At 41.3% G+C, this 24,407-nt stretch overlaps 3 protein-coding genes across 4 annotated transcripts in view; all 3 read left to right on the top strand.

The window, feature by feature from the left end:
- mettl6 (methyltransferase like 6) overlaps positions 1 to 863 on the top strand; it is a 5,855-nt gene extending 4,992 nt beyond the window's left edge. Inside the window, exon 5 of the mRNA XM_034145892.1 lies at positions 1 to 863. This exon is cut by the window's left edge and continues 228 nt beyond it. The gene's annotated coding sequence lies outside the window, so the exon portion shown is untranslated.
- A 5,932-nt stretch (positions 864 to 6,795) lies between these two features.
- LOC117494898 (tripartite motif-containing protein 16-like) lies at positions 6,796 to 8,898 on the top strand. Its single transcript, XM_034145901.1, has one exon. It carries the CDS (start codon positions 6,931 to 6,933, stop codon positions 8,572 to 8,574), a length of 1,644 nt encoding a protein of 547 aa, XP_034001792.1. The 5' UTR covers positions 6,796 to 6,930; the 3' UTR covers positions 8,575 to 8,898.
- Positions 8,899 to 18,499: 9,601 nt separating this feature from the next.
- The window catches only part of LOC117494828 (C-type lectin domain family 10 member A-like), a 99,868-nt gene continuing 93,960 nt past the window's right edge, over positions 18,500 to 24,407 (top strand). For both annotated transcript variants that reach the window (XM_034145810.1, XM_034145812.1), the window contains exons 1-2: positions 18,500 to 18,774; positions 18,897 to 19,015. In XM_034145810.1, coding sequence (XP_034001701.1) covers positions 18,974 to 19,015 — 42 coding nt within the window. In that variant the 5' untranslated portion in view covers positions 18,500 to 18,774; positions 18,897 to 18,973. The remainder of the gene's footprint in view (positions 18,775 to 18,896; positions 19,016 to 24,407) is intronic.

Genomic DNA, 24,407 nt, shown 5'->3' on the forward strand with positions numbered 1-24,407 from the left:
GCCAATCACCGAGCTCCTGATGCAACCCCGGCCAATCACAGAGCTCCTGATGCAACCTGGGCCAATCATAGAGCTCCTGACGCCACCTGGCCAATCACATAACTCCTGATGCAGACCGGCCAATCACAGAGCTCCTGATGCCACCCTGCCTGTGTGTGTCACCTCAGAAATACGACTGAAATGTCTCGATGACATTTAATGGCGAAAAACAGTTTTATCCCCGCTGGATTTGGCTGGTTTGTGGTCGACATGCTGCTGATTTTGAGTCCTTCAGATCATGAGGGAGATGCATGAGGTTAAAGAAAGTTAATAATGCCTTCTTCTGTTAATCTACCTCTGTCTTTTGGTCCTTTGCCAAAAGATGAAGCGTCTTACAAGTGGAACTAGAGGGCAGAAAGGAGCATGGATGTTCAGCAAAGCCGTCAGCTGGAGGAAAAGTGAAACTCTGGGGACGATATTTAGGATTCAGATGACTTTCAAATCCATTTCAAAGCCTTTTGTCCAACTTGGATTAGCCTCGAGCGTCAGCAGGAGAACTTCCTCCTTCTAACCTGTGTCTCCTGGCCAAAAGCACGTGTTTTGAGTGCTTTATTCCCCATTATATAAAGTAATGGGATCATTGTGTATGAGGTGAGTGCTTTTCATTTTGTGTGAATTATTTGAAATGTTCTCATGCCTTTTTTTTTTTAAATAGCTGTTCTCCTCCATTTTGTTAGTTCACACATGGTCTTAAATATGCCCGCAGTGTCACATCCTGTTTATGGACCTGTTTTAACACGGTTTGCTCTAAACCACTGAGACAGATCGTCATCCTTCACACATCAACATCATGACTGTTTCATAATAAAGTTCTTTACATCTTAGGTGGTTTCCAAGTGTCTCAAAATCATGAGATGATGCTTCCATAAAGATCCTTGAAATATAACAGCAATAGAAGATGTGGACTTTTATTATCAGTAATTATTTTGTCATTTAAGTCTTCATGAGATAGTTTACTGTATCCAACATACAGACATGTTAAGTCAGTAGGAGGAGTTGTGCCTTTAGACCAATATATATGTCACATTAAAATAATCCCTAAATGTCTTATAATTTATATTTATTACACAAGTCGTCCAGGTGAGGGCGCTGTTGGCTTCAACGATATCTCACAAAGCAATACTGAAAAATGTCCATATTGTGACCTATATATTATATTACATTTTCATTTAGCTGACACTTTTATCCAAAGCGACTTACAATAAGTGCATTCGACCAAGAAGATACAAACTTGAAGAAAACAGAATCATATAAGTACATCAGGTTTCATAGAGCCCAACCATATACCATATATATATATATATATATATATATATATATATATATATATATATATCCTGTTGTTAGTCACTTCCTGTGACTCATGATGGTTTTTCCTGCACTTCCTGTCCAGTTTGTGGGCTAAGAGTACAGTATCAGAGACTGAAACCTCAAAATGACAATAACCATAACACACTTTTTCTAACCCAGTAATTGATTTAATAACTTAATCAGCAGATATTTTTGTAAGCTTTAAGATGGAGACTTTTCAAGCCATAGATTTCCACGTGTCAAACTGTGCTCTGTTAACCCTTATTCATCTCTATTTTAAATGTCATTTTGAGGTATATATCACATGATTTGGCACTTTTTTCGAGTATACCTGATAATTTATTTACAATTTCCAAGGACCCAACAATTCCACACGTGTTCTCTTATCCCTCTCAATGGTAGCCAACATATGTTAACTTAATACCCCCTAATCACAAATGTGTTCCTCTCTTGATGCTGCATTGATGATGAATTAAAAAGTGAAACCGTAGAAGAAATATTATAAAAATGTAACAATTTCCCTTTCATCTTTACCACCAAATTGTACTACTTTTTGTTTGTGCTGGAATAAAGTTAATTTACAAGACATTTTCAAAAGGCTATTTAATGAATGTCAATGTAATGTAAAAAAAAGGGGTCTCCACAAATGTCTATTACAATGAATCCTCCGTGAAGCAAATGATTTAACCAGAATACTGAGCACCCTGTCTACAGCTTTACATACAAACACCAACAAGCAACATGTTTGTTTATTTATATTCATACTCAAATGCCTGAAAGAAAAGGTAGACTTTAGCATACTAGATCAACTGTCTGTTAAGGATTGTTCTGGAAACATTACGCCTTGTTATACATGGATGACAGTAGAACGACTAAGGAAGGGATTGTTTTCTTCTTTGTAATTTAAATGAAACACTCAGAAATACCAATATATCTACCTTTTTCTAATATATCGTAATACTTTGCAGCACAGGTGAAATGGTACGGTTACATTTGACTACTGTGAATGGCTCTAAAAAAATGACTTCCTGTTCAGGCTGTTGGAAAAAAACTAAAGTGTGAAAGTCACATCGAGAGGGGAGTTAACGCTACCTCTCAGCCTTTCTTAGAAACATGATTTGATATTGAGTTTGAAGTGCATTTTAAAGATTGTATGAAAACCAAAAGTGCACACGGCATTCATTTGAGTCAAGTAAATATGGCTGTATTGCTTTGCGTGAAGCCAACAGCGTCCTCTGTTACTGCCATCAGAGGGAACCATTTTATTATCTGAGGACGGTTTGAGTGTTTTAAAACAGTTAATGCCAAACTTCTGGACCAAGTTGTTTCATACCTAAGGCCATAGTATAGATTACAAATATTCATCTAATCCCCCTACGTGCAAAGCGGCAAACTCTTATCAGATCAGAGTCGAAGGGACAACATTTATGTCAGTAGTTCAAACAAAATGTCCTTTTACACGTTTCAAAACCCCCTAACAATGCACAAGACACACGACTCTTACCTTGATGTGCACGTGACTTAAGAGAAGCTTTTGAAACCTCACACTCTAACGGATGCAGCTTCCTGTCCTGTGGTTTGTCGTTTGCATCCCACTAGTAGTACGTTGAAATATAATCACATCTGCAGGTTTTATTGTTGACCGTTTTTACTGAGCAACACAGCTTCAATCTCAGTATTTATGACAGTTAAAAATACATGTGCTTAATTAAATGATGTGTGCAAAGAATAGAAAGGAATCTCACTTGATCTTGATTAACAATGAAAGTGAATTAAGTTGTTTGGAATAAAGTAAGGTCTTCATGCTTTTGGGATTATCAACATTTGTAAAAATCTGACTTTTGTGAGTGAAATAAATCAGATAGTTTAGGCTAATTCTTGTTGCTCTTTGCTTTGTGTTCACTAGACAGTAGTGGAAAGGAAACTGAATTAGGGCAGACGGCTCGGAGCTACACACACACTGCAGTCTTGATACTCATTTGAGCTTTTCATAGTTGCACTAGCTTTTTACATCTGTACACAAGTCAGCAGGTATTTAAAGATATTGGTTTAGTTAATTTTTTAGCAGAGGTTTTCGCCATTCTGACAGAGACTGGGGTCCTCTCTTTTAGCATTTACTTAAAACATGTTGCAGGGCTGTCTCCCCCAAAACAGACAGTCCCTTGCCAGGAAAAGTGTATTTTCAAATTACACATGATTGTAATTATTATTTTGACTGTAGTCACAGAACTAAATCACTTCTGCAATTTTGTACCGATGTTCTGTAAATGATGTCTGTATTGAAATACATGTTTAAATGGATGCGATATCCGGACACATCAATGTCTGTGTTCGGTGTGTTCAGCAAATGAGCTTCCTGACAGCAAAGTACTTCATTCAACATCATAAAGCTAAAATCCAACATTCGAAAATCAATACATACAAAACAAATGTTTATTGTTACGCAATATACACGTCATCATGTCGCACGCCTCGAAAAGGAAAACTATTTATTTGGCTTTGGAAAGAACACATGTTATTCTTCAACTTTGTTTAATTTATTCAATTTACTTAAAATAGAAGAGTGAAAAGGTTTGTCTCGAGATGCTTTTAGAAGATATGGTCTGGTCCACGGTTCAACCTGCAGAACAAGACAAGAGGACAGAATAAAAGGCATCAGTTTGCATTCAAAGTATCAACAATAACATGTATTTTCTTTCACTATATCCAGTAGAGAAGTATGATACAGTTTCTGCAGGACAAATATAGAAAGTAAGTAGGGTTCATCCTCAGGGGAACATGAACACCTGGGCCATATTTCAATGCAATCCATTCAATATTTGATATTTCAATCTGCCCAAATTGGTGCACAGACCAAAGTCTTTAAATGGCCACACTGGTTTTATAGCAGTGTATTTTACTACTGCAATCTTTTAAATACAAAGCTTTTTTAGAGCCTACAAAACTGTATCCATGAGCCGAGGTACTCAATTACAATGCCAAAACAAACTGTACCTGAAGTACAAAGTAAAGAGGTCATTTCCAGCACAATGCCACAACGAACTCTACCTAAAATAGAACGGGAATCCGTTTTGGTTTCAAGACCCTGGTTCACGGAGGATATCAACAAAGTCCTAGAATGGTAAACAAACTAATGTGCATTTCAAAAAGAGGAATAGTTTCAGTGAAAACTAAAAGGTACCATGGGGTCAGATTAGAATTTTCCAAAGAGGGGTTTGTTTAGCTTGAAACACTTGACATAACTAAAGGATAAGTTAAAGAGAAAGTAGAAAGAAAGTGAGGTCAAAGAAAACTGTTTCTGCTAAAAAGTTAGCAATGATTGAGAGTCAGAGCTCAACATTTCAGATGTGTGTATCTCACACTGCACTGTACCTTTAATTCATGTATCTTTGCTTTTAAATGAGTGTTTTTAAATGTAATTTCATAATATGCTTCTTAATGCTCTTAATGTCTTTCATTTTTGTAAAGCACTTTGAATTGCCTCGTGTTGAAAGGTGCTGTATACATGAACTTGCCTTGCCTTGCCTAAAGTACAAAGTAAAGAGGCAGTTTCTACCTGTGACATTGATCCAGATGAACAGTCCCATTGCCGTCTGTCCCCCCTCACATTCAGCCTGGCACTGAAACTGACCGGCGTCCTCTGGAGACACGTTGAGGATCACTGTCACCACCTGTCTGCGTCTCATGGGGTCCTCAGAGAGCGTCTCGTTCACCGTGGTGAAGAACCTTCTGGGGTCCGTCAGCTCCTCATTTTGATCCATGACATGAACCCAGACAACATGCAGCAGACTGCATTGCTCAAAGTCATAGACGGCATCGCAGGAGAGCTGGACGGAGGATCCTCTGGCTGTGGTAATGGTGCCCCCTTTATATCGGACCTCTAAGGTATCTACAGCAGGAAACAAAACAAAAAACTGTTATTGCAACTTCTATAGTCTTAAAATGATTCACTTTAAATAGCTTCAAGGGGCTAACCAATCAGAGCAGACTGGGCTCTGCTTTAAGACAGAGGGTGAAAAGAGGGGCTGCAGCAAAATAAAGGGCTTTTTGAACATTAAAGCATGGAGACATGTCACAGTAGAGACACTACATACTGATATACACCTGAACATCAGCTGGAGAGGACTCTTTAAAGTAGAGACACTACATACTGATATACACCTGCACATCAGCAGGAGAGGACTCTTTAAAGTAGAGACACTACATACTGATATACACCTGCACATCAGCAGGAGAGGACTCTTTAAAGTAGAGACACTACATACTGATATACACCTGAACATCAGCAGGAGAGGACTCTTTAAAGTAGAGACACTACATACTGATATACACCTGCACATCAGCAGGAGAGGACTCTTTAAAGTAGAGACACTACATACTGATATACACCTGAACATCAGCAGGAGAGGACTCTTTAAAGTAGAGACACTACATACTGATATACACCTGCACATCAGCAGGAGAGGACTCTTTAAAGTAGAGACACTACATACTGATATACACCTGAACATCAGCAGGAGAGGACTCTTTAAAGTAGAGACACTACATACTGATATACACCTGCACATCAGCAGGAGAGGACTCTTTAAAGTAGAGACACTACATACTGATATACACCTGAACATCAGCAGGAGAGGACTCTTTAAAGTAGAGACACTACATCCTGATATACACCTGCACATCAGCAAGAGAGGACTCTTTAAAGTACCTGAATATAGCTTATTAAAGGGGCCCTATTATGCTTTTCTGAGTTTCTCTTCTCCTTTGTTTACTTCAGTAACATAGTGGCATCACTATGTAGAACGTTTGTTTCTATTTGGTTTGTGCTCCAACACATTATACGTGATCTCTAAGCTGTTGACCAATCACAACAGAGCCTTCCAGCTACCAAATCAGAGCAGTCTGGGCTCTGGATTTTTTTCTTGGCAAGAACCTAAAAACATCAACGTTGTCATGTTGTCAATTTCCCCCATTTCCCACACAAAAAAGGCTCATAATAATACATGTCAGCCTCAATAATAAGGTGCCATTTCAGTCAGATTTTCATAGCTGTTTGTATCAAAACTGCAAAAGTTGTGAAAGAATGCCAATACTGCGACTTTTAATCTCTGATAATATTCTCCGGCTGCACTTCACGATACAGCCTTATTTGCCTGAGCTGAGCTGTATTTGCAATCTCATAAGGTGGCTGGACTGTATTATATTTGTCCTTGAGATACACCAAGTTCATTTTTTTTTTCAAGTGCAACCTGAAATCATATTTTGTGCTGCAGCAAATTTGTGCCGCGAAAAACGATTTTGAGCAGCAAATAGACACTTCTAAATTGTTGTGTAACATTTTTGATATCATATTGTATGCCCTCTCTACTTGTTTTGTTCCTGTTGCCTTCGTTGCCTGAGCTGAGCTGTATTTGCCTCAGGGTATTTGGCTTCTATTAACTTCCTCATACAACCAGGGCGTCATTGTAAACAAGGACTGAACACGACACCACTCCTCTTGGACTCTGGAATGTAGTACAACACTCCCTTTTTTTCCCTCTCAGGAAATCTATTCAATATTCACATTTAGTATAGAGTGAAATGGCGCTGCAGCTAGACCAGGAGAAGCTCTGCTGCCCTGTTTGTCTGGATCTACTGAAGGATCCGGGGACTCTTCCCTGTGGACACAGCTTCTGCATGAGCTGTATTGAAAGCCACTGGGATGAAGAGGATCCGAAGACAATCTACAGCTGCCCTCAGTGCAAACAGACCTTCACCCCGAGGCCTGTCCTGGGGATAAGTGCCATGTTGGCTGATTTACTGGAAGCGCTGAAGAAGACGGTTCCAGCTGATCACTTTTATGCCGCTCCCGGAGATGTGGCCTGTGATTTCTGCACTGGAAGAAAGCTGAAAGCCCTGAAGTCCTGTCTGGTGTGTCGGGTCTCTTACTGTGAGCTCCACCTTCAGCCTCACTATGAATCTCCTGCCTTTAAAACGCACCAGCTGATTAAACCCTCCGAAAACCTGCAGGAGAAGTTTTGCTCCCGCCATGACGAGGTGATGAAGATTTTCTGCCGCACTGATCAGCAGACTATATGTATTTTGTGCTCCATGGATGACCATAAGGACCATGACACGGTCTCAGCTGCCGTAGAAAGGAAAGAGAAGGGGAGCGAAATTGGGATGAGTCTGCAGAAAATCAAGCAAAGGATCGATGACAGAGAGAAGGATGTGAAGGCGCTTCAGCAGGAGATGGTGGACATCAATGCCTCTGCTGATGAGGCAGTGAAGAACAGCGAGATGATTTTACAACAGCTTGTCAGTCTCATTGAGAAAAAAGGCTCTGCTGTAAAGGATGAAATCAGATCCCAGCAGAAAACTGAAGTCAGCCGGGTCAAAGAGCTTCAGGAGAAGATGGAGGAGGAGATCGCTCAACTCAGGAGGAAGGACGCTGAGCTGGAGCATCTGTCACACACCGATGACCACATCCTCTTTCTACATAAATACCCATTGCTGTCGAATCTCAGTGAATTTGACTCACCCAGATTAAAAATCCAATCCCTGAAACACTTTGAAGATGTGGAAGTAGCTGTGACAGAGGCCCGCGATAAACTACAAGACATTCTCAACGAGGAAGGGCTGAAGATCTCACTAAAAGTCAGCGAGGTCGATGTCTTACTGCCACAACCAGAGCCCAAGACCAGAGACGAATTCTTAAAATACTCCCGTCAAATCACACTGGATCCCAACACTGTTAACACAGGGCTGTCGTTATCTGAAGGGAACAGAAAAGCAACAGTTGTGAGAGAAAAGCAATCATATCCCAGTCACCGAGACAGATTTTCCGACTGTATTCAGGTCCTGAGTAGAGAGAGTCTGACTGGACGTTGTTACTGGGAGGTGCAGAGAGGCAGTGGAGGCGTTTCAGTGGCCGTTTCATACAAGGATATCAGCAGAACAGGGAGTGAAAGTGGATTTGGAGACAATGACAAGTCGTGGGCATTAGGATGCTTCGATATAAGTTATAACTTCAGACATAACAACATCAGAACTGTGCTCTCAGGCCCTCAGTCCTCTACGATAGGAGTTTACCTGGATCACAAGGCAGGAGAACTGTCCTTCTACAGCGTCTCTGACACGATGACTCTCCTCCACAGAGTCCAGAAAACATTCACTCAGCCGCTACATGCTGGACTTTGGGTTTATTGGGTTGGAGACACTGCTGAGTTGTGTGAGCTTAAGTAGACAGGAGCCATTAGCCGCTTTCACACCAAGTACTTAGCCGGTACTTGTCCCCGGTACTTAGACCCCCAAACTCTTTATTCAGAAATGGTTAGTGTGGCCGACACACCCACGAACCATTTCCTCCGCAGGAAAGTACCCTACCTCTCTAGCAGGGACTATCTGGGGGTGAAAAGGTTCGCGCGAACTAGGGACTAGTTCCAGATCTTTTTGGTGTGAAACCAAATCTCCCCCCCTATCGGCCTAGCTCGGGGGGAAAAGTACTCTGATGTGAAAGCGCCTATTAGCCGCTTTCACACCAAGTACTTTGCCGTACTTAGTTCCCAGCACTTAGTACCCCCATGGAACTAAAGAGCCGATCGCGTTCACACCGGAATAAGTTCCCTGAGGGAGGATTACGCAAATGAAGCCGCTGACGTCACTTCTTCTTCTTCTGCTTTGGGTTTACTCGCAGGCCGCAAACAACTTCACGGCGTATACTGCCACCCGAAGTACCCGGCCGGAAGTCCCCGGAGTTGGGGACTGGCCCAAGCCTTCCGAGTAAATCGCCAGAACCCCGACACCTCCTCATCACTAATGCCAGCAAATACAATGACGGCTTCACAAAATTTGTCTGAGTTTTATTGGTTTGCAATTCGCCCAGCCAATCAGAAATTGGAACTTTTTTCTCCCCAGGAAAGTACCACCTCTCTAGCAGGCACTAAAAAGGGGGTAAAAGTTCTCATGAACTAAGTTCTCTTTTTGGTGTGAACGCAAAATCCCAGGAACTATCGGAACTAAACGGGAAAAAGTACATTTTTTGTGCTCTAGCAAATCGATTTTGAGCAACAAATGGACACTTCTAAATTGTTGTGTTACATTTTTGATATCATATGTTATTCTTGTTATGTGTAAAACATTTATTGAATTATTGAATGTGCGAATTGGTCAGAAAGTATAAGCATGAGATGCCCCACAAAAGCTGTTTTCGGAACATGTCACGTGGATTTTACAGAAATGTCTTCAACTTAGAATGCATCGCATTTGTTGATGTGTTTATTTTCATGTTTTTGGCAGAGACAGTGCACTACAAATGTAAACTACTGTAGCTTCTATTCTAGGCTGTCTGCTTCTGTGTTTCGTCTATTGAGCCCATGTCCTATTTTTATATTAACGCATAGATGTTCATGAAAAAAAAGTAACACAGCACAGAAGCAGCTTGTACAAACACATACGGTTACTATAAATAAATCAAATAAAAAAAGATTAGGACTGGTGTAAAAATATGTAACATGCTCTCTTGATAGTTAAACCATATTACTACACACTTTGAGAAATATTCCCATTATTCAAAGTTTGTTACACTATATTTAAACTTTATGGGATTTTTGTTATGCTCCTGACTCCAAGTTTGGTCTCATTTAAGCCGGTGTTTACTTACAGACAACTCGATGTTAGCGAGCTAAACCATATTGTTTTTGTTTAAAAAAGAGAAAAAAATAACATGTCTAGAAACCGTTGTACCAAAATATGTTAACTAACCTTTTTCCTCGGCAGAACACACACACAAAGTCACCAACAGCAGCACTGTAGGTGCTTTAAAACAAGTCATTCTCCAACAGACAAACACAGGAAGGTAGATGAAAACGAGGGGCCACGGACTTAGATGAAATGTCAGAGACAAGCTGAGTGTATCATCCGTTACTAAGTTGCGTGGTCTGCACGATGTGTGTGTGTGTCTGCACAATGCGTGTGTGTCTCTGTGGTGTGGGTGGAGGATACGCAGCAGTGTTCCATTCCCTCTGACCACTGGAAACTTAACACCTTACTTTGATCGTTGATAGGTTTCCTTTTCATTGTTACGTTTTTGGTGTTGCATAATATACTTTTTATATTACCGTTAATACATTGTTCTTTTTCACTGATAAGTTTATTATAATTCAAGCAGTTATCATCTATCATAGGGCATCGAGACAATTGTCAGGTTCATATCAGTATAAAGTGTCTCTACTTTAAAGAGTCCTCTCCTGCTGATGTTCAGGTGTATATCAGTATGTAGTGTCTCTACTTTAAAGAGTCCTCTCCTGCTGATGTTCAGGTGTATATCAGTATGTAGTGTCTCTACTTTAAAGAGTCCTCTCCTGCTGATGTTCAGGTGTATATCAGTATGTAGTGTCTCTACTTTAAAGAGTCCTCAGCTACTGATGTTCAGGTGTATATCAGTATGTAGTGTCTCTACTTTAAAGAGTCCTCTCCTGCTGATGTTCAGGTGTATATCAGTATGTAGTGTCTCTACTTTAAAGAGTCCTCTCCTGCTGATGTTCAGGTGTATATCAGTATGTAGTGTCTCTACTTTAAAGAGTCCTCTCCTGCTGATGTTCAGGTGTATATCAGTATGTAGTGTCTCTACTTTAAAGAGTCCTCTCCTGCTGATGTTCAGGTGTATATCAGTATGTAGTGTCTCTACTTTAAAGAGTCCTCTCCTGCTGATGTTCAGGTGTATATCAGTATGTAGTGTCTCTACTTTAAAGAGTCCTCTCCTGCTGATGTTCAGGTGTATATCAGTATGTAGTGTCTCTACTTTAAAGAGTCCTCTCCTGCTGATGTTCAGGTGTATATCAGTATTCAGTGTCTCTACTTTAAAGAGTCCTCTCCTGCTGATGTTCAGGTGTATATCAGTATGTAGTGTCTCTACTTTAAAGAGTCCTCTCCTGCTGATGTTCAGGTGTATATCAGTATGTAGTGTCTCTACTTTAAAGAGTCCTCTCCTGCTGATGTTCAGGTGTATATCAGTATGTAGTGTCTCTACTTTAAAGAGTCCTCTCCTGCTGATGTTCAGGTGTATATCAGTATGTAGTGTCTCTACTTTAAAGAGTCCTCTCCTGCTGATGTTCAGGTGTATATCAGTATGTAGTGTGTAGTGCTTAGAGATTTCCCGCCCCTTAGCCTATCACGTAGAATGTGTTGGAGCGCTAGCCAATAAGAGTGTGAGTGAGAAACTCCCTCTGGAGGGAACACAGGGATTTTAGCCTTTGAAGACCATTTACATGCACTAAAACCTATATAACACACTACAGGAGATGGAAAATCACCCCGAAAAGCAGAATAGGGCCCCTTTAACAGTGTTTACTGTATGTTTGTAAGAGCAGCGTTACCTTTTCTTAAGTTGCTTTGAACTCTTCTCCCAAAAGGCAGCCTTATTTAATATATGTTGGAACTTGCCTTTAACCATAAAAAGAGAGATGAGCAGCGGAATAAATTACACTATCTTGATGTTTTTGGGGTTCACAAAAGAGGAAGTGGTTATTTTTTTGAAGTTTTCTATGACATTGATGTCACTGATGAACTTGTTTACTTTTACCGTAAATAGAAATAAAAAGCTACCATTTTAAATTTGAAGATTTACATTAATCTAGACTAGTTAGAAGATAAAGTTGTTAATAATGTCCACACCAACATGTAACCAGGGACTTTCAACAGTATGGTACAGCAGACAAGCCTTTTAGAAGATTTACCATTAAAATACAATTATATTTAAAATGTAAAAACGCTAACTTGCAGGATTCATTACACACATTAAATACAAAATGATATCATTTCTTAAAGTAAGCTTGCAAACCAACATATTTAATTAGCATGAATCAGATGACAAAAGTTGCAAGCTGCCTCCAAAGACGAAACAATGAAATGGTCAGATAAAACAAAAGACTTCAAATTACTTAAAGTATTCTGACCTGGATGACGTGGTTCTCTTTGTTCCTCTCCATCCGTCCTTTCATTAGCTGGTGAGTTGACATACTCTCCTGTCTCCATTTTTCTTATTTTTCTTACAGTAACAGTCTCCAACCAATGGCTAAATGAACCACTGCCATGCCGTGTGAATTGTCACCGTTTTTATTGTCCTTGTGTAGGTGTGAATTCATACATCCTTATTTATTCCATCTGATAATGATGCAATGCCACACAAACAATGGTGTCACCATCCACAGATAACCACAAAAGGTGTTAATGCTCGACTTAGTTGAGAATCAAAAGACTTAACCAGTGGTATACAATAACAGGCCCTAAAACTGATTTATAACTTTCTCACATTTAGCTGCAGATTCTCCACAAGGGGGAGCTGTTTGCACTCAGTGAACACATTGATGTCTTCACTCTGGGATGTTGGCTGTCACTTTGGCTGAATGTACTGTACACACACAGGGTGAAATCATGGGTAAATACAATTCCCTTTTACAAAGGAAGAGCATCCTATCACTTCCTTACTTACTAATAAATAACGCTGCGTGATGCCCATACTTTTAAAATGACTTAAAAGAAGTTACAAAAATGATCAGCAATACACAGTGGATCAAATGTACATAGCATTACAATGCATGTTCCACACATATGCACAGTATACGAAGCTCAGCGCAAGTTCAAGCAGGAAGACTGGGTATACATTAATTCACTCCACTTGGGGGGTCCTTTAGGCCCCAGCTCCACGGGAACCCATACGGCAAAACGTATCGGAGTAACGCAAATGCAACCGCAAAAAACCTTCCGCCCACACGCAATATACACCGGATTGTGTCAAGCTCCACGAGACGGCTCCGTTTACATCCAACCGCTGGAAAAGCTGCAGTACATTAGAGATGGCAAATCCGGATCCTTTTACGGACTCAGGGTCTTCTGAGTCAGTCATTGAAGAGTTCCGGATCATACGAGTCATTTGAGTCATATGAGTCAGCATCACCAAGACCGTAGAAATCCTATCGGTGAAACCGAAAAGTTGATGCATTTCACGAGCATATTATTATTCCATATATTTTGAATATATATATATATATTTGTATATATATATATATATATAATATCTGCATGTATATTTTCTATTTCGACATGTATATTTTATATTTTATATTTTATTTTATTTTTCTTTCTATTCTTGTATATTTTGTAGTTTTGTTTTATTGTAAAATGCCTTTTATGCTGCTGTAACAACAATTTCCCAATTTGGGATCAATAAAGTACTATCTATCTATCTATCTATTAAACTGACGTTATATTAACTTCCGCTACACAGTGTATTTTGCTTTAATAAAAAATGTTGATCACAAAAAAAAGGGTTATTTTGCGATTTGGCAAATCTGAGTCTGCTGTTGACTCGTGCATGAGGACGAGTCTGCTGGATCTCTGGATCTGCTGCTATATACGGCTCCGAGTCCGCACGAGTCTGATCCGCTGTGTGTTGCAGCGAGTCAGGATTTGCGAATCTGAGTCTGCTGTGGACTCGTGCATGACGACGAGTCTGCTGGATCTCTGGATCTGCTGCTATATACGGCTCCGAGTCCGCACGAGTCTGCTCTGCTGTGTGTTGCACAGTGAGTCAGGATTTGCGAATCTGAGTCTGCTGTGGACTCGTGCATGACGACGAGTCTGCTGGATCTCTGGATCTGCTGCTATATGGTTACGGCTCCGAGTCCGCACGAGTCTGATCCGCTGTGTGTTGCAGCGAGTCAGGATTTGCGAATCTGCGAGTCTGCTGCGCGGGAGCCGGGTGCTGGAGGAGGGGCTATGCTCGTGCACATGACGAGTATGGATCGCTGGATCTGCTATGCTATTACGGTTAGGAGCCGTCGGCTCCTCTGAGTCCCCACGAGTCTGCAGGAAGTTTCACTGATCCGCGTCCCCTCCCCTCAGCCAAACGATAACTTCTGGCAGGCAGCTATCCTGTATACTTGCTAAAGGGTAGGTAGATGGACTGGGGTACGTTGTAATGTGATTTTACATGTTATAAAGAGAGTAGCGAGTGACGCAATTTATAGTTTTAAGTTGTACGTCACACCAAGTGTGGGACTCAAGGACTCGGGTTAATGGAGAGGGGAGACTCGTCACGACCAGCTCATTTCTAGGATCCGGGTTAATGATCCGGATGAATCAGGACTCGCCCATCTCTACAGTACATATGCCGAACCTGTACGTGGCGCTGTAACTTCCTCCACAAAAGCAGCAACTTCCTCCACAAAAGCAGCGAAGAAGAATGGTTGTCATGGCTGCACTTCTGTTTATTCTCCGCGGTGGGGGCGGAGGGAACCGCGCAGAGTTTTTCGCCGGTCAATGTGTGTTAAAGTTTAAATCTTCATGCTTCCTCATGCAGCAGCTGATCCAGTAAGTAAACCCGACAGTAAAAATAAACATATTTATAACTAGTTTAGGTAGTTTGAGAGGTAATTAAAATAGCTAAGGGTGGTGATCTGACTTGAAGTGTGTGTTTTGCTCCCGCTGCATCACAGCGGGAGGAGCTGCGTGTCTCCGTCCTGTCAGATTAGACTTCACTCGCGTTTATGTTCATATCGAGATAAAGATAAATAATCTGAATTCAGTGTGCAGTGTACTTTTGCGGGGGTGAGCAGCAGAGGTGGGGAGAGGCGGGGAGAGGCGGGGCTATGAAACGGATGACCGTATAGGCGACCCCACGGCCCCGTTGGACCCCCCAGAGCGCTCCGTTCCCAGATCTATTCACCTTTGGACCCGTTGTCGTTTGCGGGGTCTGTTTCTACGTTTCTGTTACGGCGTCGTCGAGCTTAAAGGGCTATACGCATGAGAAATATGCGGATTCAACCCGTTTTCGTCCCCCCTAAGATACATACGATATAAGGATCGAGGTCTAATCCCCAAAGACTATTAACATTTATATCATACGGTGCATGTTCTCTAAACAAAAAATGAAGTCTCTGCTGATTTTAAAGCTCCCATGTCATGCTTTTCCGGTTATTACCCGTCCCCTTGTGTGTTATGAAGGTTTTTATGCATGTAAACGGTGTGCAGAGTCAAAACCCTCAAAGTACACCCTGTAGCGAGTAAAACTCTAACACAGAAAATACCTCCCCAAAACGCCTCGTTGGAGATACGTCACTGCCCATTTGAGTCTTCCATTTAGTTCCGGGTACCGCCTGATGTCATGCGGTACCCGGAACGAAATGGACCAATCCCGAAGAGCTATGGCCACACCAGCAGCGGCGTGTTCCTCCTCCAGAGGTTCGAAGAACCGGCATTTCACAGACGAAAGCTTCCAAAACATTGCCCAGTTTGAGGCCGGATATGCACAGCTTGTTTGGACCGTTTGGAGCAGGGGAAGATCTGGGTATACAACCTGTAAGTTTGCATTGTTATTTGTGTATTTATCAAACAAGACTGTTTAAATGTGTAAACTGTGTTGGACTGCTAAGCCATTGACACAGTGCTAACTGTGCTAACTAAGTTGCTAGAGTTTCCATATATCAACTCTAATATCAGCAGATGGCCTTGCATACATGTATCTCATAGCAGGAGAATGTCTGCATTCACACACACGGAATACTCATACAGTATACTGTACTGTGATTTACCGTACATTGTGACCGTACATATACTGCATGTAGCTAACGAGGCTAGCTGTATGCTAGCGCAAAACAATGTATTCATGCAAGTTACATTGTATGGTAGCAGAATACCCGTATACGATTGCAATTATAAACACGTTATTGCTAGCCTAATATGAACCACTAGCTTTTGTTCATAGTAGTTTTATTACACTGCATTATAGTTGCCTTTCCTCCAAGCTAACGTTCATATCGTGTTAGCTACCAAGGTAAACAAAGCTAGGTTAGCATATTAGCAGGCAAGCTGTTCATTACACAACTACTACTAACGAATCTAAAACAACTAAGTTTCTCTAATATTTTGTGATTTGCATTTGATTTCGTCCAGCCAGATCCTGGCGGACAATCCATGACGTGCTAAAAGGCACTTCTACTACTACTGAGGCGTCGTGCTAAAAGGCACCACACCGACTGTGCGCAGGCAAGATGCAAGGAGGAGGAATGGATGATATACCGTGTATATATGTATATTTATGTTCATTTTGTACATTTCTAAAAATAAAGTTTAATGGAAATACTTAGTAGGCCTATCCTTTCTTCCCTGAATTCATATATAGCAAACCATGATTTGATTTCTCATCAAACAGTAGTAGTTTATAACGGGTAAAAATAACTTACTCTTTGTTATGAGCGGCTCGTAGGCCACAAAGACAAGGAGACATACACGAGTTTACAAAACCACGGCACATTTATTGTGGTAAATGGAGAGATAGGTGGTTGAGAGGATCGCAGAGTCTTCCCGCAGCCGCTTTGGAGAGAGACTGGGGCCGTAGTGTCCGGAGGTGTCCGTGATCGTGCTGATTAGCCTCTTCAGCTCCACCCCATCGTAAGACAAAGGCCCTGGGGCCGTCACACTCTTCTATAACAACAGTTAAAAATATATATGTATATAAAATATACGGCTGTGCCGACGCCATGATAAGACTGATGTTACGCTGAGAGCAGCCGGGAAAAGCACTGTTAGACATGGGCGCAGCCTCTCTGGTGGTTGACTAATCAGAACGAGTGGCCGAGCTGACCAATCGGAGCACACTAGGCTCACAGGGAGGGGGGGGGCAAGAGCTCCAACGAGTCGTTTAGTGGAGAAAGTGAATACTGCTGAATACACATGCTTGACAGAGATGCTGTATGCGAAACCAATGTGAGTTTGGAAAATTGCACAGTATAAATCTATTTTAGTATACCTCAACAATGTAATTATGATCAGTGGAAATGGCCATGACATGGGCCCTTTAACCTGTTAAGCACCTAGCCTGTTTTTCATGTACCAGGCTCGAAAATGACATGCCCAAAACAAATGACTACAACTTAACTTCTAAAAGGGTTATATGAATAATTTATTTTATCAAAGCAAGGTTACATCTGTGAGTTGGATGTAGAAGTGTCAGAATCAATATAAATGTTTTTTATTTTAAAGAAAATTCCGATTTTACATAGTAAAAAACTGTAAATTATAGTGTCCGTCCAAAAATAATTTTTTACAGATAGTGAAAACTACCCTTGGATGATGGGTTAGTAGACTAAAAGCTTTAGGAATCCAAAGTACAACATATAATAAGTACCCTGTATCAAGATTGATGCAAAACAAGTGACATTTGACCTTTTTAGAGAGGTTTAGCCAAAACCACCCCACCTCTGAGGTGATTTGGGTGAAAATGTTTTTTTTTCTCTATCTCTGGCCCCCCTTACTCGATTTTGATCGTTGACACACCTTTCTGACCGTTAGAGCCAATAGAATCGAAGGGGGAGGCCCAGATACACACACATTGTAAAGAGAAAAGGTGGGGGCTGTGCGTCTGGAAATGAAAGCAAAGTGGAATAATGTCTCATTCTGGAATTTGGAAACTAAAAAGCAGTTTTATTGCTTATGGATGATCAGAAATAATTTCAAAGAGGGCACAGATACATAGGATGAACCTATGGATTAACTGCAGCATCGTTTTTTTTATCGTTTTAATGCCATTGAAGACCAGTTTTGACCAAGGTAAGCCATGTTAGCGTTTCTAGCTACTTAGCTCCACATGTTATGATGTACGCTTTCGTTTATAGCGTCGCAAATGTTTATCACTGAGTGTTGAGGAGGGCACCGTTAGATTCAGTGTCTCTAGGACACCAAAAACGAGTGGTTGGTTGTGCATCTAGGATAAGTAATAAGGGAGTTATGAGAGAGTTTAAGTGCCGTTTTAGGTAAACATTTTTCGCTCGTGGCTAATTCAGAGGCTGAGTGCTAGCATTGTGGGGGTTTTTTTAATTTAAAAAAAAGAAAAATCAGTTAGCTGAGTTTCTTCCCGTTACATGGATATAAAACATTCATAGTTTTATTCAATATTAAGATTCCTTAGACGTTGTTTCCTGCAAATTACGCGTTTATCCGCCCGGTAGCCTACCGGGCGGGCCGTGCGTAACAGGTTAACTTGTGAAATATCTAAACATGTAAATCTGTTTAGAAAATGTTCCAAGAGTAAGACTTCTGGGGCACCTTACTTTCATCTGGTCCCATCTCTAATCTTGTCCTCTGTCTGGTTCTGTCCTCCCCTGCCCTTCTTTTCCTTCTGTCCTGTGTTGTCTTCTTATGCCTTGTTCTCTGCCCCATCTTGCCCTTCGCTGACTTGTCTCGCCCCGTCACATCTTGTCCCGATGTGTCCTGTCCTGTGTTTGGTCCTGAGCAGAACAGAACATCCCATGTTGTCCCAGTGGATGGCAGAGCCACGAGTCCACCTGTTACCAGCTTTCCTCCAGTGAGAACACCTGGCAGCACGCAAAAGAAGACTGTGAGAACAAAGGATCTCATTTGCTGATTTTTAATGAAAAATCAGAAGAGGTATTTGTTATATTTCTTATATAAATCCTGATATTCTGATATTATCCTGCAGCCAATTAATTGATGGTTAGCCTCACCAACCAAATTGATAAAATATTTTAAATTCACTTCCTTCTGAACAGAAAGTTGTTAGTGGATTTGGAGGTGATGCCAAACTGTGGATGGGCCTGAGTGGTAACGTGAACAAGCAAATCAACAAATGGGAGTTGAAAACGGTGGATTCAAGCCCCTGGTCTCATGGGTAAGGCTTTTTACATCTTTATAAACTTGAACGATGATCCTTATTTAAGGCGAAGATCTGACATTGACATATTACATTTTGGACTTTATTACACATTGACATTTAGCAACTAACTTTGATTGAAACAACTGGTAAATCTTAGCAGCTTCAAAATAAATTAAAGGGGACCTATCATGCAAAATGCACTTTTGTACCTCTTTTATACATGAATATGTGTCCCCGGTGTTCCAGGGAACTCACCAAGTGTCAGAAAACACAACCCTCTCTATTTTCCTCCATACCCAAATCTCTAAAAAAGGGGCTGCAACGGATCTGATAAAAACTGATCCAGATTTGAACACTGTCCTGACGTCAGGACGGTGGCGCTACGGCTATTGGGCCAACTCTCCTGCTGCAGCTCACAGAATCAGCCCCCTGCAAAAACAGTGCTGGAGAACAGTAAATAGAGCGAAATTAGGCATGGCTAAAATGCAGGATCCGTTTGGTATTTTGAAAACAGAAACGTATAAATATTAGGGCTGTCAAGTTAACGCGTTAATAACGCGTTAACGCAAAAAAAAATTAACGCCACTAATTATTTTAACGCGATTAACGCATGTGTATTTTTTGTCCTCGGCCGCCGTAGTTTCAGAGCGCATCGAGTTTAAAATACCATCTACAAGCTGATGCTGACAGCCCCGCTCCTGCTGCCCGCTTGTGGCAGACCACACTTCCACGCTCACCGGCAGGCCCGGACTGGCCATCGGGAGGACCGGGAGGGTGTGTGTATGTGTGGCGCGAGCGAAGCACACCTTACGTGTTGTTGTTAGCATCTGGTACTAGCTAGCTGAGCTAACGGATATAAGGAGCTGTTTCAATGAAAACAGAGGAGCGACATTTCGCCGACAACTGCGCCGAGCACTTGACTTTATGCAGGTAGCCAGACAGCACACTCAGCACACTCAGCACGGATAGTGCGCGCAACACAGCTCATACACACAGGCATATATGCCTTGAGCTGCACATAACTCCAACACACACACACACACACACACACACACACACACACACACACACACACACACACACACACACACACACACACACACACACACACACACACACACACACACACACACACACACACACACACACACACAGTATTGTATGAGAGAGGTTCTAGGTTGAATTGAGGCGAATATTTGTAATGTTCAGAGGTTGTTGTGTTTAATATTCATGAGAATATTTGTCATTGTTCAAATGATAATAAACAAACATATAAAGCATAGTTGTCCACTCATATGTTGATAAGAGTATTAAAAACTTGAAAAATATCCCTCTAAGGTACATTTAGAACAGATAAAAAATGTGCGATTGATTTGCGATTAATCGCGATTAACTATGGACAATCATGCGATTAATCGCGATTAAATATTTTAATCGACTGACAGCCCTAATAAATATACCTTATATAGGTATGGCCCTACAATATATCATTTAAATATAGCATGATAGGTCCACTTTAACCAAATCCACCCAAGGTTTTATCCAAACATTATCCTTAAAAATTACCAAATGCTCATTGCATACTGTAAAGCTAAAGAAAGGGTACAACCTTGAAAACTCATCAGTCTATTACATGGCTTACACCAACATACATGTGTACGTCAAACAAACACAGTCAATCCAGAAGTGCCTTGCTTTTCCACCCTAACCAAATCCGCCAATCTGTATTTTGTGTTGTTTCATAGAAACTGGAAGGAACCTACACCGAAGATTGCGAGTAACATTTACTGTGCATATGTGGACTATCACACGTCGTCTCTGAAGACCTGGTTCCTGGTCAGCTGTCAAGAACAACACAAGTGGATGTGTGAGATGAAGCGTGCCTCTATCTTCCGTAAATAAGACTCAACCCATCAAACACATCTGCAATCAGTCTGTCTCTCATTCACAAACACAGACACATTTATTTAAAGGGGCCCTCTTCTGCTTTTTGGGGTTGTCCCTTTCCTGTAGTGCTCTATAGGTTTTTGTGTATGTAAATGGTCTACAAAGTTTTAAATGTGCTGTATAAATAAATAATTAAATAAAGATTGCAAAGGCTAAAACCCCAGAGGGAGTTTCTCTCCACTCCCCAATCTGGTATGATTGATTGATTGAAAAGTTTATTAACAGCTTGTATATTGGGTACAGTACAGTACAGCTCAAAACATACAATTGTTAAGGGGATGCAGACCAGAGAAAGACTTTCGTCTTGTTTACATCAGGGTCCCCCATTTCCAATTCATCATATCATTTAAGACATATAAGACATATTTGACATACAGATGGCTTATTTACAATTTACATACAGGTGGTTTTTTACATACAGATGGCTTATTTACAATTTTCATTTTAGATTTCGTTCTAATACATCCTAACCGGACATTTAAGACATACCAAGTCTACAGATATACAGTTAGTAACAGAGTCTAAAATGCGAGTATATACATAGATGGGGGGGGGAAGCTGTCTATTGTACGACAGGTTGAGATTTGTACCATTACCGGGGCCAGTTTTGCAATGCTTTCCCCCGAAGGTGCTCTTTAAGAGAGGTTTTGAAGGTAAGTATAGTTTTACTTTCCTTTACAGTTGTGGGAAGAGCGTTCCACCTTGATGTGGCATAATTGCGAAACGTGTATTCCCCTTTTTTTGTGCCAAATCTGGGTTTTACATGATTTGTGGAGCTCCCTCTGGTGTTATGATCATGGTATTCCTTGACCTTTGGGAAGAATTTTGACATGTACATGGGTACCATAGAGGTGTAGTGGATCTTGTAGACCAGGCCCATTGCAAGTAGCTGTACTCTGTCGTCTACTCTAAGCCATCCTAGGTTGTCAAAGTGGGCAGAGGTGAGGTGGGTTCTAGATGAAAGGTCAAGCAGTAGTCTGACCAGTTTATTTTGCGATGTTTGAAGTTTTATTTTTAGCGCCTTGGAGGTGCTATGGTACCATGACGTGCAAGCATAGTCATAGTACCCTTGAATGAGTGCTCCTGCCAGAGTTTTCAGGGTGTTTTTGTTTACCAGAGAGGAGATCCGGTATAGGAATCTAGTTCTTTGATTGACTTTTTTTATTACATTGGATGCCATTTTGTCACAGGAGAGGTTTGCCTCAAGAATAGATCCTAGGTATGTAATTTCCTTCTTACTTGTGACAATAATGTCACCCACTGCAACTGAGAAGTCGTCGGATTTGCTGAGATTATGTTTCGAACCGAAGAGAATGGACTCTGTTTTACCCAGGTGTAATGATAATTTATTATCGGCGAGCCAGGTGCAGATTCTGCCGAGCTCGGAGCTGAGGGTTTTTTCAACCTGCAATCTGCTCCTGTCAGAGACCAGCAGGGCTGAGTCGTCCGCGAACAGGAACAAGTTGCAGTCACATGCTGATGACATGTCATTTGCATAAATTAGGAACAGTAACGGACCTAATATGCTTCCTTGTGGAACACCACAGCTCACTGGGAGGGGGGGGGACAGAGTACCGTTTACCTCCACCATCTGTTCTCTCCCCTCCAGGTAGGATTGCATCCAGCTCACCGATAGTTTATCAAAACCAATTGCTTTTAGCTTGTCAATCAGAATGGGGTGATTGACAGTGTCGAAAGCCTTTTGTAGGTCCAGCATCACCATGCCGCAGTATTTACCCTCGTCCACCTCTTGTTTGATGTGGTCGTTCAAATAAAGAAGGCATGTGTCAGTGGAGTGGGATGTTCTAAAGCCAGATTGAAATTCATAGATTAGTTTCTTTTCTGCGAGGTACTTTTCGACCTGTTCATATACTATTTTTTCCATGACTTTCGAGATGGAGGTAAGTATAGAAACAGGGCGGTAGTTGCCTGGGTCCAATTTGCTGCCCTTTTTGTGCAGGGGGGTTACTCTTGCAATTTTGAAGTCTTTGGGTACTTTTCCCTGTTTTATGGAGAGGTTAATTATGTGAGCTATGACTGGTGAGATGGCGGTTGCTGTGTCTCTGAGGAATTTGGAGGGGATATTGTCGTGGCCAGTGGCCTTGTTAGGTTTGAGGGCGCTCAGTTTAATGAGTACCTCTGCTGTTGTTACCCTTGCTAGACTGAAATCATCTTTGCGTACCCCTAGGTTTTTGTAGTAGGTCATGATGTGATCTACTCCAAAAAGCCCTGAGTGGGAGGGTAATTTATTTACAAGAGTTGTGGCTATGTTTGTGAAAAAAATGTTCAAGTACTTGGCCACATCCAGTTTGTCTGTGATGAGCCTGTTATCTGTCTTTATGTTTACGTTTGAAAATCTCGTTTTGAGTTTTTTACTGCAGCCAAGCTGGTTATTGAGTAATTTCCAAAGTTCACGGGGTTTATTTTTGTTTTCCTCAGTTTTGTCATTGATGAAATTCTTTTTGGCAGTTTTGATCATGGAGCTTACGTCATTTCTTAGTCTGTTTCTTTCAATTTTTAGTTCAGTCACGTGGGCCTGGAGTTCACTGCTCGTGCTTTTGGAAAGCATTGACTGACTTTTATGAAACTCAGAGCATTTTTTGTCTCTGGTTTTCATGGCGGTCAGTATGCCGGAGTGCATCCACGGCTCAGCGCGATTTTTTACCCTGGTTGTTCTTAGGGGGGCCAAATCATTGAGTATTGCAGAGAATTTGTTTTTGAAACCAAGCCATGTTTCTTCAACTTGTGTACCACTGAGCTCATCTGACCAGTCCAGGCTCTCCAGTTCTAGGTTAAAGGCCTCGCTAGAGTAGTTTTTGAGGTCTCTAGATATGACTGTTTTGTGACAGCCGGCCTTTTGTTTTAGCTTTTTGCGGGTACAGAATATCATATAATGATCACTTAAACCGCATGCTATAACCCCTTTACTGGAGATCCTGGACCTGTCAGAGGTCAGAATGAGATCAATGGTAGTTTGTGTTGTTTCACATACCCGGGTGGGTTGGGTGATTAGCTGGCTGAAGCCGTGCAGATCACAAATCCTACTGAAGGACTTGAAGACGGACGTGTCTTTACGTTGCATATCCGTGTTCCAGTCTCCAATAATAATTGTCTCTACATCCCCCACATCAGCCAAACACCCATCTAATGTATCATAAAAGTCACTCTGTTCCGGTGGTCTATAGATTGTCCCGACTATTACAGATTTAGCATTGTCAAAAAGAATTTCAACCCACACAGATTCAATATTTTCATGATGCAGGTCAGTACGGTTTTTGAAATTGGTGTCTTTATGTATGTACATGCAGACACCACCTCCATTCACGTTCCTGTCCCTTCTCACTACAAGATAATCTTCAATTTCAATCTCTGAATCTGTAATGGAATTGTCCAATTTGGTCTCAGAAAAGCATAATATGCTTGCCTTACCGTTCATGAACAGTTGCCTGAGTTCAGCCAG

Source organism: Trematomus bernacchii, unplaced genomic scaffold (assembly GCF_902827165.1).
Source record: "Trematomus bernacchii unplaced genomic scaffold, fTreBer1.1, whole genome shotgun sequence".
NCBI classification, from domain to species: Eukaryota; Metazoa; Chordata; class Actinopteri; order Perciformes; family Nototheniidae; genus Trematomus; species Trematomus bernacchii.